Source organism: Maylandia zebra, linkage group LG10, assembly GCF_041146795.1.
Source record: "Maylandia zebra isolate NMK-2024a linkage group LG10, Mzebra_GT3a, whole genome shotgun sequence".
Lineage (NCBI taxonomy): Eukaryota > Metazoa > Chordata > Actinopteri > Cichliformes > Cichlidae > Maylandia > Maylandia zebra.
Window position 1 is genome coordinate 24,265,736 of NC_135176.1, and position 25,449 is coordinate 24,291,184.

A 25,449-nucleotide genomic window follows, 5' to 3' on the forward strand; every position below is an offset into this window, starting at 1 on the left:
CCGGAAAGGCTGGAGGACAACTTCAGATTCGTTATTTCACGTTTAAATCAAGAGGTTGATTATCAGTGTCTGACCTACTTTTTCAACTTTAGAGGACTTTGTTTGTATCTGATTGTTTTCTGACAGCCAATCCAAAAATCAGGATCTCTTTGCACGGTAATTTACCAGGTGTAAAAGTTGGATCTAATTCTCAAAGTCTCTTTAATTTTTGACCTAGTTTTTTTTATTATAAGCAATTACCCTGCAAAATCAAGGGAAGACTGTTCTTCTGAAATTGCTCAGTGTCATCTTCAGAATTCATACAAAGCTAATGAGGAGGCAGTGGGTTGCAATGAAAAATGGCATTGATGAATACGGAAAACCCACACATGACTCAAAAAACTCCTTGATTACATGTGTAGTTATTCCTTCTAGCCTGTTAATTGGGCTCATGACTAAATGTTTCAAAGGGAAGTCATCCTTTGACAGCATTTTGAGGAGCTAACAAAGACACTGTCCTTAAGCCAGAATACAGGACTAACCCATCTTTGAGTACTAACTGGTTGCCTGTCAGCACTTCAACCAGAGGTGGCTGCAACTGCTGTCAGAGTGTGAATCGTCCTGAGGCGATAGCAACACCTTGCTGTGTGTTTTATAGTTCAAACGTCACATGCCTAAGAAAAAAGGCCTTCCTCCCTTGCTGATAATGCTAACATTAGTTCCTTGTTTTTACTTGATAGGCAGTTAACTACTCTCCAGGGTCAGGAGTGAGGTTTCCTTTGCTTGCCAAGTGTGGTGAGCACCAGCCTGGACACAAACCGAAAACAGACGCTCTGCAAAGCTGTAGACTCAGCAGCTTTTAAATGAGAGTTTGTAGTTTCCTTCTGGATTGTTGTTACGAGTGAGCATGACTATTTCACTTTTTTCACCTAGCTAATGACAAAGGATGAAAGGAAGTATGTAAGTGGTAGATAAATGTGGCTAATATAGACGAGCGAAACAACAAATGTCACATTTCCATGTGGTTTTTGTTCTCGAAATGGTTCACTGGGTGAAATAGACTTCTAGGCTATGATGCTTAAGTGTGCTCTATCAAAGATTTCTTCTAGTTTTTAACCTCCCTCCCCTTCATCCTTCCATGAAAAGCCTGGTTCTGTCAACTACTGTACATGGCGTGTTTTGTAGTTAGTCCAGTGGTTGGAACTACATGCTTTTTTTAAAAACATGTCAACAAAAACATTATTTTTAGGTAGTGAAGAATCCTCACGATTTGCATCCCCACTGGTGAGAAAATTGAACAGTAGCTCCAAATGTGGGTTTCTGGGTTTAAAAGTTTATGGGTTGATGCATACTCTTGGTCGGAGGGAGGTGTGGCAAATGTTAAACACTATGGACTTTGTAATGACAACGTAGTGCTTTTCTAAAAATGAGCCATCTTTATTTGCGCCTTTGCGAGTCGTACTCCAGCTTTGCCTTTTCTTAGAAGTGGTTTAGATGTTTTTTTCTCGGCGGAAGGAGGACACAGTCAAATGCTTCCTTTTTTTCCCTATATTTTTTTTTTTTATCTTGTTTTAGATGAGGGTGGAGATGGAGAATTTCAATGGTTGCTAGATGCATAAACATAGAAAACATGAGATTGGCATTGTTGGGAATAGTTCAAGGCTGCAGGTGTGAAGAGATGAAAACTGTCTGCTACTGCTTACATGCAGCTTACACAGAAAAAGAAGCTTAGTTTACAAAAATCTTTTTTGAGGGAAAAATCAATCCATTCGTCATGGTCTCTATTGGGAGATGCGAGCAGACACAGCAAGGGTTTATGTTTATGATGTCTGTTGGTGTTTTTTCCTTTATGCATAGTGTATGCATAGGGAGAGCAAAGCTGCAGAATATTAAATATGCATAGTTAACATTAGAGAATAAAATGAATAGCAACTGGTCTCTGTGACCTTGATATTTTGATAACTTACTCTGTGAGTTGCACACAATTTAACGAGGATGATCTGTTATTGAGCAGATTGCTGCCTTTGAAATGAGGACTTTTGTACCGCATTTAATTAGGCATGTAAAATTCATCAAAAGTATATTTAATGCTGTAATACAAAAAAATAAAGCTATTTGGGACAGGAGTGACCCAGATGGTATTTTAGGGTTTAACAAATCTCAACAAACAAAATGAGGTTTATATTGTATAAACAGAACAGAAATAAGCTGTATACAGTCTGCAGCTGGGCATTTAGCAAAAGCTGTGACCTGCAATCAGTGATGCAGTTAATCAGCTATTTACAACTGGGAAGGGGAACAGTTAAATATTGTGTACCCACCAAAGGCATGAAGTTAAAAGCGATTAATTTAAAATTTTTTTTAATGCTATATCATGTGGGTAGTCTTGATTAAAACAAATAGAATACCTACACTCAGTCAAAGTACTGTAATCTGCTTATTAATCCAGATTAATGCATCTTAAGCCGTCATCATCATCAAAACAATATGGCAATATATAATATGTAGTCGCAAATTATGATTGCTTTATTTTCTGGGCCTACCAAAGCGGGATGGCATGATCGGAAGCACTAGTTTCACACCTTTCAACTTGTCACAGTATTTTCAATAACAAATATCCAGCAGCCCCGTGGAGGCGAGAAGGGTAAGATAAATGTTACCTGAGTAGGCTTTACAGGCAATTTACAGCAAGAAGGCTTTGAACTAGAAATGATAATATCAGCCACTTCTGGTGCAACATGGGAGGAAGGAAGTGGTATCAGCGGGGGGATTGCCGAAAAAGATGATGAGCAGGTGTGAAGCACTTTCGATAGCATTGTTGTTTAACTGTGTGTGTGTGTGTGTGTGTGTGTGTGTGTGTGTGTGTGTGTGTGTGTGTGTGTGTGTGTGTGTGGAGACAGAAGTCAGCTGTAGATGCTGTATATGGATTTTACATCAGCAGGGGTGGTATACAATATATCAGCACTTGTTCAGTGAAAGTAAACCAAAGTAAAATGAGATTAATATAGATTGTTTTATTGTTTAAGGTGTTTGATATGTAATACTTCCAAGATTTTAATTAATACTGCCTCGATTTTCCTTTTAGTGAGCATGATTTAATGTTAGTAACCTAAAGACAGCTTTATAGGATGAGAAGTTTATTTTGCTTATATGTAATTTATTCATTTTTTGAAATCATATATTGAGTGATGATATGATTACAAAGCAAAAATGAGTGGGTTTTGCAGTGGAAAGTGTTTGGGGTTTGACTAACATGTCTATTCATGTTAGTCATAGACTGTGTGTATGAAACATAGACATAACCACTTTGACATTACCCATTAGTCTGTGAAGCCATTTTTTATAGTCTCAAGTTAGCATTTTGACCACAGTCATGTTGCTGTGAGGTCTACAGGTGTCTGTATTTGGAGGAGAATGTGGAGTGCTAAGTTATCGGCTAATGCTAATGCTAGCATGTTAGCAAGCTTTATCTATACGTTAGACACAGGCACATGCTAATTAGTGCTAAGTAATAGATAAATGGATAAGAGTTTTATTTACAAAAATGTAAGGGAAATTAGGACAGTTAACTGCACAGAAAACTTGTAGTATTAATTAGATAATTGCATTTCTACCACAAATACACTTGACATGGCAGCGATTGGAATTAGCGCAGACAGTGAATGGCTAACGGTGCTTTGACCAATACGCACCTTTAATTGTAAGCCTTAACAAAACAAAAATGCAAACATAGGTAAGTTGTTATCTATAAAAGGTAACAAAAAGGTAAAAAAAAATAAAGCATTGTCCGTACAGTTAATATGAAGTGGAAATTTGGTAGCAGCGAATTGTATGGGATTCTACAGATAGATGAGCGTTTTCATTGTCACCATCTTGCGCTTTTGAAAAATGAGAGATGTGATGAAATGTGAAACTGCACACACACTAGCTAAAATGTGTAATATTCCCTATAGACAATAGGTGGCCTCAGTTTTTGGTATTTTTGCATGAGCTTTAATTTTTTAGTCTGCTTGGTTTCTTAAATTTTTAATATCTGATTTCCCCCCCTTTTCTAGTGAAAAACTTAAAAACTTAAAGTTTACCTTTGTCAGTTTGATGTAGTCCTTTTAATGTCTTCAAAGTGTTTTGACGTTATAGTTTTTGGCTCTTTGTTATTTATAGTTATCACGGCTACAGGTGTCTTTCTCATCTATAGCATTGATAAGAAAGTAGGAGCTGTTTCCGGTGTCCTTTTAATTTGCAGTAAAATAACAGAGAGATACTCCTTACTTACTAAATCCACATCCAAGCCCTGTCTGAGTAGAACAGCTGGGTCCACCTTTTCCAATATTTAGGTCATGCTCGTTGGCTTTAGCATTAACATTAGGAGTACCACAGCTACCTGTTCTGTCCGCTGAAGAACTTCAGATGCTGGATTTAATAATCTTCATACTGTTATCTGTTTGAGAGCAGAAGCTGTAATGCTTGATGAAATTAATACAATAAGATTTTTTACAGTGAACTGTAGATCCATTTTTCCTGAGGTGGAGGTATATGATCATCTGCCCATTTATAAGTAAGACTGTGCAAAAACTCATTTTTAAACAGAGGAGGAATCTGTTTTGTTTACATTACATTTACATTTTTTTTTAAATTGTGAAATAAGCTATTTGTTCCATCCTTTAATCTAATGCACTATGTTATAGTGTGCTTTTCACACATATCAAGCCTTATACTTTAATACTTGTTAAAGTCATGTTCCAGTAGAAGAGAATAAAAGGGAAATTGAAATCTGTCCTCGGGGTATTGACAGACTGTGTGAACCAAAGCATTTTTAACAGCTTGTGTGTCAAGATTAGGGTTATTGTTCCAAGGCAGATGTTATAGATGGATCCCTGTCAAGAGTCGTGATTGTGATATATTGTTATTTAGATCAGCCTTACTGCTGGCTCAGATGCTCTGCAATCTTGTATATGTGAACAATAAGGCAAGTAAACAATCACAGGTAACGATACAAACTAACTAATGTGTACTGTATGTATACATGTTAGTGTATTTTTACGTGTGTGTGTCCTCTAAGCTAACAGCTGCTGAAGCTCATTAGGGTCTGGTGGAAACAGCTGTGAAACTCCATGGCAACCAGATGCAAACAGCTCGAAGTTGATGTTACAGTTTGTCTCTTTCTCTCTCTCACACACACACACACACACACACACACACACACACACACACACACACACACACACACACACACACACACGTGCCAAGCCTAGTGAATGGATGAGCAGGCTGGATGGATGGCGGAGAGTTTTGCATGTCGACACATACCAGCCGGGAGATGAGTGCAAATAAACGAATGCGGACACGCTCACACATTCACACGCCGCGAGCCAACATAGCGCCGAACCATCGTATTAAACTGTCAGCATTGCTCCCCCCTCGCTCACCTGCCAGGTGTTGAAAAGTTAAATAGAAACACATTGTTTGCACTTATTGGTAAGAGAAAAGAAAACGTGTCCGATTAGCAACAGGACTAGTTCTCCAGGGTTCTTGTAGGACATTTGAAGCTCTTCTTTGGATGTTGGCTGCCTTCTGTTCTGCTCTCAAGATGATCCCACATTGCTCTGGAGTGTGGGGAGAAGCCCATAGTGTTCCACTGTGTGTTTTTCTATCTAGTTATGTTTTTACTGCATTGGCAATATGTTTGGTATCATTGTCATGGTGAAAATTGAAGCTGTTTCTAATTTAAGTTAATCGCTCCATCAGACCTGTTACCACTGTTGTTAAGGCAGGTTCTTGTATAATTCAGCATACTTCCGCCTTTTCTCCCTGTTTCCTAATAGCCACCCTCCCACTGAGACCATTTCTTCAGTGAACATCAACTGAAGGACCAGATTTTTTTCCCCCCCATTTCTTAATCAGGTACACGGTCCAGACTGAAAATGACTGAAATGCACCTTGAAAGACCTTCAGCAAGCCTGCAAACATTTTTACTCAAGATCACTTTAAAAACAAAAAAATACCAAAAAGTCAGGCCCATCAGAAGGAAAACATAAAGAAATGAGGGGTGGCTCGGTAGTTTTGCACAGTACAGTGCTCAGTTCAAAATGAGTTGTCCTGAGGTGTAGACAGTACTAGGTGTAGCCTGCGCCGACCTCAGTGAGGGCTGAAAAACTGTTATTTTGGACATTGCTTTTGTAGATATTTTCACTTGTTGTGCTTCCATCTCAGAGCTCTAAAGTTTGTTGTTGACACATAAACTTAGCAGCGTTGGCCAGAGAACTTCTTTGGGGAAATATAAACAATAATCAGCGGGTGTGTATTTTGTCTGGTGCGGAAAGTTAATATTTGTGCACTCATGTGCATTTGTTTTATTTCTAGTTAGCCATCAGCAGTCGGTGTGTGTCTGCGCTTGCCTTTCATGGCCCATATTTGTACTTTCGGTCATGTCTGATGGTTTCATGGCAGAACATCAAAGGGCTGGACACTAACTGCACCTGATGGGGTGGAAAAGTCTACAGAGAGAGAGAGAGAGATGAGTTTGGAAAGAAAGTACTGAATGGGAGGCATAAATTTATGTAGAGCTTTCCTGGTCTAGTCTGAGCACTCAAACCGCATTAAGCATTTACACATTTGCACACTTGCACACTTGCACACCCAGTTGTGGCTTAGGACCTGCTTTACCTCCCAAGTCACAGCTGTCCGCTTCTTCTTTCAGATTCCTTCTGATAACTGATGGTTTTATTGTCAGTTGCTAAACGTCAGGTTTTGCTTCCAGTCGCTCAGAAACAGTGAAAATGCCTTCCTGGAAAGCTCGCGCTGCGCTGACATTCAACAGTGAAACCGAGAAAATAAAAACTTGACAAACTCAGCAGGCGGTCCATCCACAACACACCATCCGTCTCTCACTTTTCTCAACTAGCAGAAAATCTCTCATTAAATGCAAAATGATCATGCTCATTTTCTGCCTCCTATGCATTGTGTGAACCAGAAGCAGATAAAGCAGACTGAAGGACAAAATGGTATGAAAGTTGAAAATAAGGAGATTCCTGCATCTCGTTGAACGCCTCATATCGACGACACAAGGCAAACGTGTCTGTCAGCGGATCTCTCCTGCTTTAAAAATAGATCTAGCATCAGAGTGGGCGTTAATATGAAGCCACTTGAGAAGTTGATGTACTGTTCTAGGACCCTGCGGGCCCACTCTCGTCGCATTTACTTTGGCCGGCACACAACACCAGACGGGTGGACTTTAATGCATCAGATGTTAAAAGGAGAACTCAAAGCCAATGGCAGAGACTGAGACAGGAGAGGCGTGAAAATGAAGCTTACCAAGCGAGTGCTGAAATAAGAAAGGCTTACAGTGAGCACAAAAAGGTGATCCAAACCAGCAAACAGAACCAAGGGGGCAAGAAGGGGTGTCAAAAAAGATGGCTTGGATTGGTTAACAGGACAGGCAGAGATGGGACCGGGATGGCAAGAGTTCAGTGACAAGCTGGCATCGGTGACTGTGTGAGTTGGGACCAGACTCAGTGGGAAAGTTTTAGCGGATCTGGTGGATAATGGCAGGTCTTCAAAGTTGTAGTGTAGGGGAAGCGAGGAGCGGCGCTGAGGGAGCTGATGTAGCCGCCATGACAGAGGGAAATTGTTCTTTGGGTCAAATACCACCCCTGATGTGCTATTTTAAAAAATGGGGGAAAAAAGCTTGACTTTTTATGTCTTTTTAAAAAATATTTGTTTTAGAAAGCTGCATTTAAGGTAAATCTCCTGGAGCTCTTGGCGAGCAGACACAGATTGGCTTTCATTTGATCCACTGTGTTGTTCCCTGTTAGTAAATTTTGCTTCTAAAAAGCACAACAACCGACTCAAGTTGCAGTCGATGCAGACATGCAAAGCAGCATTAATCATGCAGTTGTTTGGTTGTTTCAGCCACACATCTCCTCCAAAACTAGGTCACATCTCTCTCCCCAGCCTTTGCTTGCCATTTCACCAGATCGCCTGCCGTAGCTGCCGTACCAAGAATGATGTTTTACATTGGACTCTGCAGGGGGAAATTGGCTTATCGCTTCTGCCTCTTAAGTCGCCTTCACTCTTTCTTGTCAGTGACCCAGTTTTTTAAAAAACTTTATTTATTGGAGGAAGTGTTTCGATGCCTGTTCGCCCTCTTTCTTTTGCTCTCTCTAAAAAATCTTGCTTCATATTCATGACTGTACACATGTTCACACCTGGGAGCTGCAGAGTACAAGCACAGCCTCCACTGATCTGATCCACTGGAGTGGGTTTGGGGGCTGCATGCCTTGGTTTAGTCAGTTATTGTGCGGAAATCTCTGTTTTTAAACAGGAAGTTAGTTTTTTGGATTTTTTTAAATTATAACTTAAAAAAACTTAGCAGATATTACATTTATTATAACAATTCTGCTCTAATTTGTTCACTTATTTTTTTCTGTCATATTTAGGCATCCAAGCTGCCCCAATACAATTCACAGTGCTGTCCAAAAATGTTGAGCCACCATTAGGGGCTCAGAGATTTTGACTATACCGCTCTACCGCGATAGCGCATGTTGATGATGTCATCAAGCTGCGCCTGTTTTGATCAAAAGCATCGCAGCGGCTACAACCATTATCATCTGCAAATTATGCCGACAGTCATAGCAAAGAGATGAAGCACTTTTGAAATATGGGGAAATCCAAAAACTGCGCTTCCTCCACTTCCGTAACATTGATTCATTAATGTTGAATTCCCTCGCAGCTGTTCTATTCCCATGTTGTTGCAGTATATTAATAACTAACCTCGTATTGTGGATGAATAATCTTAGTTGTTCTCCTGACTGAAGTTTGGCCCGTGTATAGCATCCAGCTATGCGATTGCATTTGTCCCTGACCACCAGAATCCCTCACGTTAACTTTTATCGAGTGGAAAAAAAGTTGGCATTCATCCTCCAGCTTCACTGTGCTAATGTTATGCTAACATAGCTGTGTCGCTAGCAATCACGTAGCACAACATTATACACCAGGTAGTCCAACTTCAGTAACCCTGCAAACGTCACTGCTGTTTAGTTTTCTGTCTTCATTTATGTTGGAAGTGGTAGCAGAGCTGTACGTTTTAATTAGTTTCAAAAATCTCTCAGTCAGAACATGGTATGTCATGTTTAGGTGGAAACTAGCGAGCTAACTTCCTGTTAACTTCTAACTCTGGATGTTAAACTTAACTGTTACACCTGGTAAAGCAGCAACGCTGATGATTTTATTAAAGATGAAAGAATTTAGACCGTTTTTAACTCTCAGTGTTCGTTTGACTTTGGGATCTGAAGCGGACGGAGTTTTGGACCCAGATTACTCCGCGAAGCTCCTCACTACAGCAGCCGTAATGCTCTGACAATCCATCAAGCAGTGCGGCTTACCAAAGTTGTACTAAAACACTTTTTAACAGATTTCTGCACGTCAAAATTGGTTCGAGGTCATTAAGCACAACCAGAATTCATACATAAGGCACACTCTCGATTTTTGAGAAAATTAAAGGATTTTAAGTGTGCCTTATAGTGTGGAAAATACGTTATACAGAAGAAAAGAATATATCGCGATATATATCGTTACCGCACGTGCTTCAAATTATACCACGATGTGGATTTTATCGCCCAGCCCTAGCCACCATTAATTTCTTTAAATCTTGCTCCCAAGAAGCCAAACTAGTCTTTTAAAATGGTCTTGAGCAATAGTTTTCCAGACTTTCTGAAGGACTGCTTTTTCACTTATTTTCAGTCCCGACCTCATATCTGACCATTTTCAAAGAAGTCTTTTTATCTTAAGTCACTTAATTCCAATCTTTTACTAATTCAAGCACAAAGAATACTTCAAGGAAAACCAGTGCTGTGTCTATACATAGTAGACAACTTGGCAAGAACCAAAAAACAGTTTCAAATTGTATCTTTATGCGCTTTATGCTAGCAGTCTGTCACAAAAACAGAACATTTGTGTCCATTTCTTTATTTGAATGTGTGAAAATTGCTAAAGGGAAGACAGTTTGACAAGGATAAAATGATACTTTTGTACCAACAGTTAGTTGGCAGTTAGTTGCAACAGGACTAATTTTTTGTTTAAATTGTTGTCATTATTTATTGAGGTGTGAGTGTCTACAACCATCTGTAAAACATGGTGCAGGCTCTGTCATGTGGCTGCACTTCAGTCAGCAGTGTTGGAGGTCGCGATAGAAAAACACACAATGGAACACCGTCAGTCGTGGACTGGCCTCCCCAGAGCCCGGACCTCAGCGTTGAAGCAGTTTGGGAGAGAACAGAACAAAAAGCAGCCAGCCAGCGTCCAACGAAGAGCTTTGAATGTCCTTTAAGAAGCCTGGACAGCTATTCGTGTCTAAGTCAGTGGTCCCCAACCTTTTTTGCGCCACGGACCGGTTTATGTCCAACAATATTTTCACGGACCGGCCTTTAAGGTGTCGCGGATAAATACAACAAAATAAACCAGTAACAGTACCAAAAATAGAAGATTTATTCATAACACACAGGAGAAGACCCAGGGATACTGAGATAACGATACAAACAATAAAAAAATAACAATAAAAACCCTGAAAACCATAAATTTCACATCAGGCCTCAACTCTCACGACCCAGTACCAAACGACTTACATGGCCCGGGGGTTGGGGACCACTGGTCTAAGACATACCAGGTCTAATCACTGCTGACATTCAGGCTTGTTAGAATTGTAAAAACATTTTGTACCTTATTTACTGTATTTCCATGTATGTTTTTGTGTATTTCAATAATATAAAGAATAAGAGGTGCACAGCAAAATCTCCAGTGTTAATTCAACTCCTATAGTGTTAAAGTTAACACTTTTCCAGTGTTTATATAATTCTCACTGGTTTAGAGTTAAAGTAACACTTTGCAAAGTGTTATTATTTTAACTCCATTGTAGTGTTAAAAATATAACACCCATAGTGTTAGAATTTCACTCTGTATGGTGTGAAGTGTCTTCACTCAGAGTGTAACTACCTAACATTTATAGTGTTGTTTTAGGACACTGATAAGTGTTCACTTTTACACTGGCTTGGGTTAACTCTTTTCACTGAGGGTGTTACTACACAACAACTATGGTGTTATTTATGACACTTTTAAGTGTTTATTTTCACACTGGATTGTGTTGACTGTTTTCACTTAGAGTGTTATTCTGTAACTTTTACAGTGTTATTTTGGCACTTTAAAGTGACATATATGAGCTTTTAAATACTAGTCTGTATTAATTGTCTGAATACAAAAATGCATTAAAGTGCAATTACTGTATGACTACTGTGTTACATTCAGTGAAAATCCTTGTTAAGTCCCTTTACAGGATAAAAGGAGAAAACATAAAATTGGTCACATAAGCATTTTAATAAATATTAAATTCCAAGCACCATACAGCATACGTTCACAACAAAAATAATGGCACAATCAGAATCAGAATCAGAATCAGAATACTTTATTGATCCCTGGGGGAAATTATTTTTTGTTACAGTGCTCCATTTTAAACCAACATTAAGACAAGACAGACAATACACTAACTAAGAATAGTACAATATACATACATACATACATAAGTCACTTATAAATAAATAGTTGGAAAAGAAACATGTGTAGCTGTAGCAGCAAACAGTGTGTTAAGTGGATGCGTTGTAATGTAAAGACCATCATCATCACCATAAGCACTTTGCTAATCAAAGGGCTTGTATATTTCAATACAGTCTGCTTTAACAACATTTTTTTCATCCGTTTCAAACACTTTATAAGCATGGCAATGTTCACTGAAATTTTCAACCACAAGCTTCTGAACTATGAAGTAGGTGTGACTATTGACCAAAACTATTGTTTTTATTCTGCAAAACACCGGCATCTCATGTTCAGAACCACAACAAATGACCAATCCTGTTCTGTACTCAGTCCCATTAATGTTAACCCAATTAGCAGAGAAAGCCTCTTCTGCAACAGCAGGCAAGCCTAGGGAGATCATTTCACTATTTTCCTCACTATCAACATCAAATGATTTCAAGGGCCCATACTCAACATGGCTTAAAGGACATGTCTCCCACTTGTATGCTATGGATGTTTGATGTTTTTTGGCAAGTGACACTGTGATGTTCTTAAAGTTCTTAAGGGTGTCTTTGAACACCCTATGTTTAGCCTCACCTCTCATGCTCCATACATGCAATAATGGCCCAATTTTTCTGATGCAAGTTGGGTAGTGCAACATAAAGTGGTGTTTGGGAATCATGTTCCTACCTGGATACAACAATTTGAACAAGTCATGATGTTCCATTGTTAAATGAAGCACAGTTAAATAGAAGCACAGTCATGCCATGTGTAACAGATGGAGAGAATATGATGTTAATTATTTGCAACAATAGCAATAGCATAGTCCAGTTCTGATTTCCTTCTGGCACAATATCATCAAAAATTAAAGGAATGTTTCTTATCAGACAAAGAGTCTGAATGGAGTTAAGACCTATACTATTACCACTACTGTCTAAGTTCACCCTTGTTGGACGATTTTTGCTCTCCAAGTAGCCATAGTCAAAAGCATAGATCCGTGACAAAAGAGCAGGTTTCGGCAGAAAATTGTCTGACAGATATTCCAACAGTAACTTTATCTCATATTGTGCTACCCCTTCGAGAATATCATGCATAATGTCCAAGGAAAAGTTCTGGCAAACATGAAAGAATTGAAGAGTGTTCAGTGTAGAATTCTTTCTTAAGCCAAACACATGTAGCTTTTGAGGATCAGATTGCAACTCACTGCAGTGCATTTCAAAAAGTTCTTTCCCTCGTAAGATGATCTTTGGATCATCCTCAGTATACACACTCTGTGCATCCTGTTTTGCAATTAAACACAAACGACAAAAGTAACGTCCACTGAAAGACTCAACAAAACCCGAAATTGAGTGCATCCCCAAGTTGTCCCCAGTTATCTGACATATAGTGCCATGGACCTTTTCAGATGAGAAGGGTAAATCAATGCCATGGCTCTCCAAAAACTTTATGTCATCAATCAGAGGCTGTAAAATAGGATCAAAGCCGTATTTTTTCACATCTTCTGCATGAAACAATGCAACCAAATGAATGTTCATCAATGCAGAATTTAACTTTGGAGGCAGATTTCTGAGGACAAAATAGATTGCACCAACTTTGTGAACACCACGTTTGGAACCAAGTGGATTAGCAGTCTCAAAGTCATCATAATAAAGCTGAATTTGCAAAGAAGTCTGTGGTTTTGAAAACAATGGATGAGACTTATAGTAACTCTCATCACAAAAGTCTTCATATCTGTCTTCTTTTGATACACATAGTTTAGCAAGCAGCTCGCAAATCTAAGAATTGCGACATATAAATTTGATTGTTTCCAAAATTGGAATGTACACAAAAGTGTCTTTTACTGGTACCTGGTCATAAGTGCCTGATTTTTTATTTAACCTTGTATCATAGCGTATTCCTAAAGTCTTTTCCACTGGATCCACAATTCCCCATTTTTCACGGAAATATGACTTTCTTTTAGCTTCAGTGTCGAACTTCTCAACTGGATTGTCAAAAGTCTCGAGACATTTTTCCACTGGAGATCTAACAGGATTTTCTGTTGGCACAACGTTCAGTACTTTATGTTTAAACTCACAGTGCAGTCCATCTGCAAAATCTTCCAAATCACAAACAAGTGATGACACAAAACTATTTGCCAAACCACTACCATTGAGTTTACCAATAATTTTAGTGCAAATTGCTTCACAATTTTTTTTAATTCTTTGACCTGACCCATTGTTTTCAGAACACCCAACCTCTAGGCTCTGAGTAACACTTGTTCCTGCAACTGCTATGTCTGTATCTTGTAATCTGTCAAAATCAGCTTGAAATGACTCTGAGGGTTCTGCATCACCACTTTGACAACAATCTTCATCATGAACACTATTTAAATGTTTTTTTAAACCAGAATATGTAGTGAACTGACGGCTGCAACCATCTTGTGAACAAGCCAACTTAAATTTGGTGCTTGGATAAAAACTGTGACCTAGTCGCAAATGACTTATCAAAGCCTGACTGGTGCTATGCAGAGTTTGACAGATAAAACATTTAAACATGGTTCTCATTCAACATTTTGGCACGCAACTCACGAACACGTGGTGACTCATCTGTTGAGGTGGCATCAATGTTGAATATGGTGGTCTGCACAAAACTGTAGAGATGAACCAGTGACTCGTCGTAAGATAAGTTGAACACGTAGTGGGATTTGAAAAGTTCATCAAAAGCACTGAGTGAGCTGGTGGCTTGGCAGGGGATGAGCTGTTTGTCCACTGCGATGTAGAAGGTGTCAATGCTGTTCTGGGTTCGACCAACAGCGAGGATGTATGGTTGTTTACCATCTCTTGCTTGCAAGTGTTCATCAATGCTGCAGCATGACTAAAAACAAATGAGATATTGACATATAGGCCTAGCTTATACTTGCTGAGTATGAACCATTCATTCAGTTTGACATTATGTGCCTTGCTAACTTATTACAAAATACTAAGACACATACTTCATGGAGAGGAAAACTAAAAAGTGCAAAAACTGAAAAAGTGTTTTGTAGGATTTTAAAAAGTGAGACAACATATTTACCTTGTGAAAGTGCACCATTTTGTGTGCTGCATCAGTTTGACTTATTTTCGTTCTCCTCTTTCGTCCAGCTGTGGGTGGCAAAAGTTGAAGGAGTAGCAGCAGAGAGGCCATGTCACTGTCCCAGTCTGTGTATGGTTGAATTTATAAAACAATTTCAAAATGACAGGTAAAAATAAATATTATTAAAATCAAACAAGCATGGTGCGACGCCTACCATTTGCATCACTCTCTGTTGGTTTCTCAGCAGCTTTTATCAAACGACACAGGTCAGTTGACTGAGTCAGCTGTTTGGCTTCTTTAATAACCTTTGGCTTGAATGACATGTCCCACTTCTCAAGCAACTTGGTGGCTGTTTCAGCACCAAACAGCAGCAGGAAGTCTTGATTGACCTGTTCATCATACACACAGGACATAAAGACAGTGCTCAACATTGTTTACATTGCAATGTGATTTTGACCAATATGGGATATAGCCTGACTGGGATGACCAATGATCACATCTTTTACTGTTGCCATCCACATCAGCAAAACAAAAAAAAAAGGATTAACAGTTGAAAATATCAAGTGATTTGACTTACTAGTCCTTTGACATCCAAAAAGCGTGGAAATGTTTTGAAGACATCTGCAGTTCTTTGTGGATCATGCACCAGATCCTGGCGATGTTGGAACGTCATTTTCATCTTCTGAAATACACTTGCTTCATCAGGAGAGTGAACAAGAAATGAGATGGCCTCCTTGCAGGCATCTCCATCAAGTTGCTGAGGCAATGTGGTTGCTAATCTTCTGCGCTTAGGCCCTTGTTCTTGATGCACTGGGACTTCCTTCACTGGCCGTTTGGTTGTAGACCTGGACATGGTTTTGAGGCGCCACGCTACATATCCAGTGCCTTTCACTCCGTCGTAGAAATGCTCCTGTCACATTTAAACATAGATGAAAAATAAACATCAAATGCGATCTTACAGACTTTGCAGATTCAGCAAAAAGAAACCCAAGGACTATTATCATGTAACAGGTGCAATACATGTTAAACAACATCCACAATTTCAATACAGTTTTATGACAATAGTTATTACGAAAGAGGAATTAAGATTTTTCTTTTAAATCATTTAGCTGATGTAATTATTCCATGATGAAAACTAAATAATGTGCTGTTTTACAATCACTGCATGACTTACATAGCCGTTTGGAGAAAATGGATCCTTCAATGAGGGAAAGAGTGTAATTATTCCAAGGGCATATTTCTCCTTTTGCTTACGGGAGGGAATTCTGCTATAGAGGAAATACAATTGACAATGTTAAATCAGAAGTATGTGTCTTTACTGCAGTATACATTACAAGAATATTCCATATGGCCCATCTTTACTTTTTTATTAGGTACTATTACTCTTACCCATGTCTCTCAGTCATATCACTTGCCAATATGTTAACAAGCTGCCGCCGGGTGCGGTGGCTCAGTGAATTTTCGGCATTGTATTCTTCAAGAATTTCCTCTCCACCAGGTTTCCTAGTCAAGGCATTTTTAACCATCTGCTCATATAAAAGGGAAAATAATAACAATAAAAACTTGTTTGTCAGTAAAGGTGAAAGTTTAGAGGAATGTCAACAAACCTGTGAAAGACATATCTAGCAAGAAGCACTAACTTCTACTAACATTTTTTCATACAGGGCAAGTTGGGAACCACCATGTTTTGAATTTCAATTTGTATAACAATCTACAGTATAAATGGTGTCAACTCAAAAATACAAAAGACATTTTCTGTTCTCAATTACCTCTTTTGCAGCCTCTGACACAGAAACATTTGGTGCAGAACTGTCTTTGCTGGATCTACTGCGGCCTGCAGGAATGCCCTTTTCCCTGAGGTCACTGTCACTTGATGAAAGTGATATAGTGTCCGTGAGGGAAGATAATGTATCCGAGGAGGATGGTGTGGAATGAGCTAAAGGACAAAAATCTTTGGGAGAGATGATTTGGTTAACTTTCTTTAGGCTACTCCACTATGCCATTAATAACACAATTTCAATGTTCATGTTCAGACAACATTCTATACAAATATGACCCAGCCCTGTCCACTGTCATGTCTATTGCATGAAGACAGGTCAATGTCATCTGCATCAAGAGCAAAAGAACTTGGCTCTACATTGAGTGGGCTATACTATGAAAATTTAAGTTATGATAACATTTACCTTCATCTGAAATCTTTTCACATATTGTCAGGCATAGGTCTGGTTGGGCCTCCAGTAACTCCAGAAAAATGTCTTCTTCGACAGCTGTGTCAGTTTCATCGAAAATATCAAGGTCAGCAGCATCCGGAAGTCCAAACTTGGTTTTGGCTTTACAAAAAGATAAGCATAATGTCACCTAAAACGCCTGAAAAACTTTTTTAAAAACTAATTTTGACTTTTTTATTTAGCTAATATTTATTAACAGCTGTTTTACCTGTATTTAAAATGGTTAAATTAGACAAGTCTGCAGCAACAATATAGGCCTAGGCCTACTGCTCTGTACTGTTTTTAATGTCACACATTAAAATAAAATGTGTTAACATTTAATTCGTTTTTTAAATAGATGAGATGCAAACATGATGAACTGATACATGTGCAACAAATTTTGTTCTGCCAGGTTATCTTACCTTCACTGATGAATTCTAGATAAGTGAATCCTGCGTGCAATTTAATGTACTTCTTTACATTGAGGTATTTCACTTTCAGCAACATGTCTTACAACAGCACCTGGTGGAGAGAAGGGGGCACAGAATATTTTTTACCATATATTTAAACCATAGCTTAAGTGGCAACAAATCCGGACAACTTTAAGAAAATATTAGGCTATACATTGTGTGATGATCTGTGAAGGGGTGACAGACCACTTCAACCTCAGGAACATAATTTGGCTTCCCCCTGCGCACTAAAATAGCTGAACTTGGGTACACAGAAATAGCATCCAATGAATTATCCACCCATCCACATGTTTATAAGACGACAACGGCGATCTTCTCGTCTGCACGCAGGCTAGATACTTAGTTCTGCTATGTTGCGAGTAAATCGCTGTAGCCTACTTGGGGAAAAGCATCTCTGTTTAAACCATGTCAGGATGATAATCCACATAAAATTTCCTGTTGAACGCACACCTGCCTTCATCACGCTTTCACTTATGACAACAAATATCCCTTATACTGTAAATTAATGAGTGCAAGTCTTACATTTATATCGGGAGTTTCTGACACATGCACAGCCGTCTGGCTAGTTGCTACTTTGTGGTGGTTGTTTTGTGACACGACATGCTAGGATTATCAGTGGAGGCGACGTCAACGACCCTCAGTCGTTATACCGCTTTGTCTTAAACACTGGATGGTAGCCTATTTCACTAAAACTGTAGAAAAGGGGAAAATGTTCCCTTAGATTAGGCCTACTACAACATGTATGATATATCCTAACCGTTAGCAAGCAATCCATGCACAAACGCAGCGCGCCTTGCTTGGTCACTAACATCTAACAGAATTCCATAACCCCCTGCCACTTCAAAGATTTGTAGGCTAGGCTACTGCTAAACTCGCTGGTAGCACGTGTAATTAGCCTATCTTGACGCTTTCCAAAACTTGACTTGAACGTCTCCATGTGATTGTTTAGTTCACTTTTAAATAGGATATTTCTGAGGCGAATGTTCGCTTCCCTTAAAAGCAGTGGGCTAAACGCATTTGTCTTAGCTGCCAGCTAGGCTACCACAAATTCAAATTTTAACATTACATTTAACATATCCAGAGGATAGCTAACTCCTCCCTCGTTTCATTTAATAAGCATTGAACACTGGAAAGCATTTCTCTTATGACATTAGAACTAACTAGAATTGAGAATTATATTGAGCACGCATTTATTTTCGCTGCAATATTAACTGGTTATAGAGGATAGTTTAGCTACCTAAGCTAACGAATCCCATCTCTTACCGCAGATGAATACACTCCACATTAGGAAAATATTGCATGCTTCTGATAAATAATGTTATAGGCTAGTTAGTTACAATATTTAATAATGATAAAATAACATAGGTCTTGTTGTATAGTTCTTACCTGAACAACCTCCTCGATCTTGACAGCAAACCTCTGGCGGACTCCTCATGCCCATGAGCGCAAAAAACCCGGATGTGGAAATCAACTCCAAATGAGTGTTATAGTATTGACTCTTTGAAATAACTCCGGCTACAGAGCTTTTTCAGCACCGTTAGTGTTACTGTAACTCTCAAACCAACACTTTTCAACTCGAAATTTTTAACACCAGTAATTTTAACTCACATCAACACTTCGGATTTTGCTGTGTGGCTCAAGACTTTTCCACAACACTGAAAGGCTGTTTAGTAGCTCCTTTGAAGCACTTTAGAGGTTAAATGCCTTGCCCAAGGACATTTGGGGAGAAGAGCTTATCGCTGATAAGACTCTCATTCAAGCAGTTCCTGGCTCCAAATCCAACTTACTTAACCTCTACCACACTGCCTCCTCATCCCTGAATATCAATATTAGAATTTAAATTTGTGGACAAGCTACACATATGTTAATTTTTTTGTGATGATTCTTCTATATCTGACTCGTTTCTTTGAATACGTGATTGTGGACATGAATGGAGGGCAGAATTTTAGCTCGCTTGAGGCCAAAAATCACATCTGTTCAGACGGAGGAGCACAGTAAGTCAGTCAAAGCCTTATTGAAGCGGGAACAAAGCTTAATTGCATGACCTTTGAGTGAAGCCTTGGCAATCAGCCTGCCCTTGGCGTGGAGGGGAGCGCCGTCGCTCCACGCATCATTCAGGCCAGGGGCTTGTGATGAGGAGCTGGCGCTCAGAGAAATCTCAAAAGGACTTGTTCACTGTCTTGTCTCACGCTAATGAGGGGCATAAATTGTAGACTGAGTGTCTTTTCAGAGTTCAGCACTACGGAGCTAGGCTAATAGCTACGGATGTGACATTTCAGATCTAAGAAGGGAGAGGGGACTATAGAAAGAGCAGGAGGAAATCCTTTTCACATTCCTATCATGTCCTTTATGTGTCTTTTGAAAAGTGTCAAGCCGGTAAAGGCTGTTGATGCGAGTGATTTATGTTAGTGAGAAATGTTTCTGCATAATAGCGGCGACTCCCTTCCCTGTTGCTTTTTACGCCTTTTTCCTCCTTGCCATCCATCCTGAGTTGAAGCAGTGTGTAGCGAGCGCACTGAAAGGTTTCTTCAGGCCTGTGCTCTCTGTGCCCTGCATGGTGCCTCACACAAAGAACAAGCTGCCATCCGAACCGTGTCTGATGCCATATACTGAGAAGAAGTGAAAAAAATATGTTTTGAACGGCACCTCAGGACTCAGTAGTAAAAAATCACAGGTGGGATATCAAAGAGTTTGTGTGTATGTATATGTGTGTGTGTATATATATATATATATATATATATATATATATTAGGGGTGCAACGATACACAAAATTCACGGTTCGGTTCGATACTTTGGTGTCACGGTTCGATATTTTTTCGATACAAAAAAAATGTTCATGCCTTTTTAATTTGTCATTTATTAAAATTATAAATATATATTTTAACTCAAAAGTACAGTTTTTAAATTTAACCCTAACCCTTGTGCGCGTTTTTTATTTTGACAGCGAATGCGCACCTGCGGACCACTTATGTGCAGCCCTGGCTATTTAGCTCGTCATATTGCAGCCACAGAAATTCTTTTGTCCATGAAACCATAAAGCTGCACTTTCTTTTTGCCTTATAGTCTGATTTGTCATAACTTCTCCGTTTTGTGGTAAGCTTTTCTTTGGCTGTCACTTCTTCACCCTGACCTGTCTTATTTGGCTCAGCAGAACTAAAATATATATCTGTCTGTGAAGGTTCTCAGTCATCCAGGTCATCGTAGTCAAATATAAATCCTGCTGCTTTTACACACCGACTCGCATAACGCTCAGCGATTCTCTGCGCGATCAACCTCTCACATGTTTAAGCTTGCTGCGGGAGATTTCACTTGTCATGTTTGCATAGTAAGCTAACGATTAATAAGACGATGTCAGAGGAATTGGTGCACAAATTATCATCACTCACAGATCAGTACTGTCGCTCTCTATACACAGTTCACGCGATTGCAAAGTGAAAGCAAAAAAACAAGCGCAAATTCAAACGCGATTTCAATATGTCACATATTGACAGTGGCTCACCGATGCCAATGACATAATAACCCAGCTACATTTCTGAAAGAATGCAAAAGCATTGACATATATTTTTCCTTCCTACAATAGCCCGACGGGCAGGGCAGAGATAGATTTTGGTACCCCGACTGAAAAAAATCGCTAGCCCCGGGACGTCGGGCTAGCGATATTGCGAGCCCTGTATCTGATTGAGGAATCACTCATCTTTGGAAAAGAGAGTTTATTACAGAGAAATGTCTCTTTCCAAAATAAAAGCTATACTATCCGCTTCTTCTGGGCTATATTCTCAGCAGCATAAGGAGAATCATGTGCTAACAGCTGTCTAAATGACTCGGCTAAAGTTAGTAGCATGCTTGCTTGTTTTTTTTCTGCTTCCACTTGTCTTTGCACTAGGATGATGTCGGCGTAAATGTGCAGTCATATTCGTCGTGTTCCCACTAGTGCTTTCAGGTTAATCTCGTTGAAATGACCTTAACGCCACAACACGGCAAATCTCCGTTAACGAGCTACCGCCGATCGCCCTGTGCATGGGGCTAGACGGCCAACACGTTAACGAGCTAACTGCGCTAACACACTAGCTCCCACCCATGTAATTGAGCAATTGTCATACGTGACATGAAAACCAAAATAATTCCAACGCCAGATCTGAATGAGAGTGGGGGAGGTCCATGTTGTAAGGAGACCTTAACTTCTGTCTCGCTAGCTTGCCCTGCGCTCTTCCTTCTGACGATGCTGTCTGTGTTGAGCACTCAGTGAATCTGCGTTTGGACTACTCCGCCTAGGCTGCACTGTCGACCCTAGGCAGAGTAGTCGAACGCAGATTCACTGAGCGCTCAACACAGACAGCATCGTCAGAAGGAAAGTTGATCAAATAAATTACAAATTTTGTATTGTTCGATACATATGCGTACCGAACCGAAAGCACTGTATCGAACGGTTCAATATCGACACGAATATCGTTGCACCCCTAATATATATATATATATATATATATATATATATATATATATATATATATATATATATATATATATATATATATATATATACCCAACTGACCGAGTGCTCAGTGAATACCTCAGGCAGCAGAAACCCAAGAAAGAGGAGGGAGACGAGGAACCATCATGGAAGGACAGGCCCCTGCACGGTATGTACCACCGGCAGATAGACGAGGTGGCTGATATCCAGAAATCCTACCAGTGGCTGGACTGAAAGACAGCACAGAGGCACTAATCATGGCAGCACAAGAACAAGCCGAGTATAACCTGGAAGTCCCGAGGTCAAAATGGGAGATGCCCCCAAGGGTGGTGGAGAATGACCGAGCTAAGATCCTGTGGGACTTCCAGATACAGACGGACAAAATGGTGGTGGCTAACCAACCGGACATAGTGGTGGTAGACAAACAGAAGAAGACGGCCGTAGTGATCGATGTAGCGGTTCCGAATGACAGCAATATCAGGAAGAAGGAACACGAGAAGCTGGAGAAATACCAAGGGCTCAGAGAAGAGCTCGAGAGGATGTGGAGGGTGAAGGTAACGGTGGTCCCCGTGGTAATCGGAGCACTAGGTGCGGTGACTCCCAAGCTAGGCGAGTGGCTCCAGCAGATCCCAGGAACAACATCGGAGATCTCTGTCCAGAAGAGCGCAGTCCTGGGAACAGCTAAGATACTGCGCAGGACCCTCAAGCTCCCAGGCCTCTGGTAGAGGACCCGAGCTTGAAGGATAAACCGCCCGCAGGGGCGTGCTGGGTGTTTTTTATATATATATATATGTGTATATATATATATATCCATTTGTGACTTGAAAAGGTGCTGTAGATATATTTTTCATGTAGCCTCTGCATACTCTTTATTTTTGACGTAACACTTCTTGTTTTATATTCTGATCACTTAAGCAACGTGATGCACACAATAACATTATAAAATTGTAGAGATTAAACATTCACCTGCTGCCTGAAATACTAACTGTACTGAAAAATGTTTAGATTAATCAATAATAGATATTATGGGCAGCAAATATAGATGCTTAAAAGTCTAAAGTAGTCTTCTAATCCAGCCATGATGATACTTCTGTGTAGTTTATTGGCTGATTTGGGATTGTTTTTCACTCCATATCGCCTGCTTGATAGCCTGTCTCACTACTTAATCTCTTTAATTGTTGATTTGTTTTTCCTCCAACCTTTTTGTCCACTGTTAGTTTGCTTCTTGTTGCACGTGGAAAACCAGAAAACCTAAAATTTAAAAATCGAAGATGCAAAGTGAAAGCCTATTTGAAGAGGAACATCAGGAAAAGATGCACTTTGGTTCTTTTCTTTTGTTTGTCCCCTGGTTCTTTCACTTTTATTCTCTGGCTGTCCTGTAGAGGTGTCAGGTGTAGAGGTGTAATGTAGCACAACGTGGATGTGAAAGCAGAGTTAGGTTCACATCAAGTGTAGTAACAAAATACCAGTCAATACCTGCAAATCTGTGGTTTCTGCAGCCCTTTGAATATGCTCCATATTAACGTAAGACAAAGAGCAAAGAAATGTGTTTGGTCAGTTGTTTCTTTGTTGCAACAATCCTTCTTGCCAATAAATCTTACACTGTTGGAAAGCATGTTTACTTCCCGTTAAATAGTGCCACATTTGTAAGGAAAAGGCATTTGTGGGTTGAGTAGCAGAGATGAGTTGGGTTGCATCCATGAAAAACTTGCTAAATCATCTCTGACATCCCCCATTTGGTGCTTTATTGTTTGTTTTGTAGCCTGTTGGTTGGTCTTCGTGCTCACTGTCCCTTGTATGTGTTTGCTTTAAGGCAAGCTTTTGTTCTTTTTTGTGTTATTTTTCATGTTTCACATGCACCCTAATAATATTTGGTGGATGGTAAAAATCTTACGTCCTCCCAAATCCCCTAATACTTCGAAAATATTCAAAAGTAGAATGGGAGGCAGAGTCTTCAGCTTTCAGGCCCCTCTTCTCTGGAACCAGCTTCCAGTTTGAATCCGGGAGAGTATCTCTACTTTTAAGACTACGCTTCAAACTTTCCTTTTTGATAAAGCATATAATTAAGGTTGGATCAGGTGAACCCTCCCTTAGAAACGCTGCAATAGGTCAAGGGCTCTGGGGGATTCCCATGATGCATTGAGTCCTTCTTCACTCACTATGTGTTTATACAGCTCTCTTCATTTAATTATTAGTTCTTATTATCTCTGGCTGTCTTCCACAGCGTATCTTTGTCCTGTTTCCCTCCCCACATCCCAACCAGTCGTGGCAGACGGCTGCCGCTCCCTGAGCCTGTTTCTGCTGGAGGTTTCTTCCTGGTGAAAGGAAGTTTTTCCTTCTCACCGTCGCCAAAGTGACTGCTCATATGTGGTCATATGATTTTTGGGGGTTTTCTCTGTTTTCTTTGTATTATTATTATAGGGTCTTTACCTTATAATATAAAAACACAGTATGGCAACTGTTGTTGTGATTTGGCACTGCATAAATAAACTTGAATATCTCTGATTTCTGGAATTTCACTGGTTGGCTGATGACATTAGTATCTGAATCTAAGCATCTTAACTTCTCATAGTAGGGAAACTACACGTGTGTTTAATTATAACTCTGTTCCACTAGGAGAAGTCCTGTTTTCTGCGCTCTGGTTTACTGTCATGGATTACTGGGAGTCTTAATGGAACACAGTTGTAAATTATTGCCACCTGTTCTCTCCCTGCTGTTGAAGTTCAAATTTATTCCATCCATCCATTTCTTCAGCTTCTTATCCAACAACTACCCGACAACCCCAGAATTGGGGTACATGTACTTCACAGTGATGTGCGGTATTCTTTGGCAAGAGTTTGAGCCTTCTTTCAGTGCACGGGATACAGATTCTGCAACAAGGTGATCTCTTATAAACGGCCTGGCTTTTCCCTGGGGTCTTCTCCTGGTTTGACATGCAAGTTATCAAGTAAATATCTTCAGAGGTGGGACCAAGTCATTGTTTTGCAAGTCTCAAGTAAGTCTCAAGTCTTTATCCTCAAGTCTCAAGTCAAGTCTCAAGTAATGTCAGGCAAGTCAGAGTCGAGTCTCAAGTCACTGGTGTAAAAGTCCGAGTCAAGTCACAAGTCTGAAACTTTGAATTTCAAGTCCTTTCGAGTCTTTAAAAAAAAAGAAAAAAAAGAAAAAAGAATGTTGCAGTTATGCTAAATGTAAATATTAGACCATGTAATTTTAAAATCTGTGTTTTTCTCAACACATGACAAAATAGTGAACTTAGAAAATATACACAAATTGTGAAATTGCACCTCTTTAAAATGCAGCTCAATTAAACCTAGCTCCAAGAATAATTTTCACCAACAGTTCTGAGATAAGCTGCATGTTATTCTTGGATGCGGTTGTAGGACTGGCTTTAAAATCGCATGACAAAAATATCATACACATTAAAAAAAACTGTATCACCAACGTAGCCTGGACAACATTTGCTAGTTAGATGAAGTCAGCTATCTCATCTTAGCATATTTATATGCATATTTATAATCATACGGTTCTTGGAGTGAGTGCATACACTCATGAAGTTTAGTAACTTCAGGTCACTGCAACAAGCCCAGGTACAGTTTACCGACGGATGGGTGCAGGACCTTGAAATGCACCGTGTAGAAAGTAAAGACCATCGTAAGTATCATAAGTTTACCAGTCTCACAAATCGTCTTCATAAATACACATTCGTTAACCGTT

General features: G+C 39.6%; 2 protein-coding genes across 5 annotated transcripts in view; one reads left to right on the forward strand and one right to left on the reverse strand.

The window, feature by feature from the left end:
* jade2 (jade family PHD finger 2) overlaps positions 1 to 25,449 on the forward strand; it is a 237,396-nt gene that overhangs the window by 40,521 nt on the left and 171,426 nt on the right. The window lies entirely within an intron of this gene.
* On the reverse strand, positions 13,750 to 18,710 carry LOC106675180 (uncharacterized). 3 transcript variants are annotated; one of them, XM_076889364.1, is made up of 10 exons: positions 18,653 to 18,710; positions 17,219 to 17,318; positions 16,773 to 16,919; positions 16,359 to 16,540; positions 15,979 to 16,115; positions 15,764 to 15,857; positions 15,167 to 15,499; positions 14,804 to 14,978; positions 14,590 to 14,714; positions 13,750 to 14,391 (listed from the first exon to the last, which is right to left on the reverse strand). In XM_076889364.1, exons 2-10 carry the CDS (start codon positions 17,301 to 17,303, stop codon positions 14,065 to 14,067), a joined length of 1,605 nt encoding a protein of 534 aa, XP_076745479.1. In that variant the 5' UTR covers positions 17,304 to 17,318; positions 18,653 to 18,710; the 3' UTR covers positions 13,750 to 14,064. The 3 variants fall into 3 exon arrangements, with proteins under 3 accessions (XP_076745479.1, XP_076745480.1, XP_076745478.1); XM_076889365.1 differs by lacking the exon at positions 18,653 to 18,710 and having other exon boundaries at positions 15,764 to 15,854; positions 17,219 to 17,997; XM_076889363.1 differs by lacking the exon at positions 18,653 to 18,710 and having other exon boundaries at positions 17,219 to 17,997.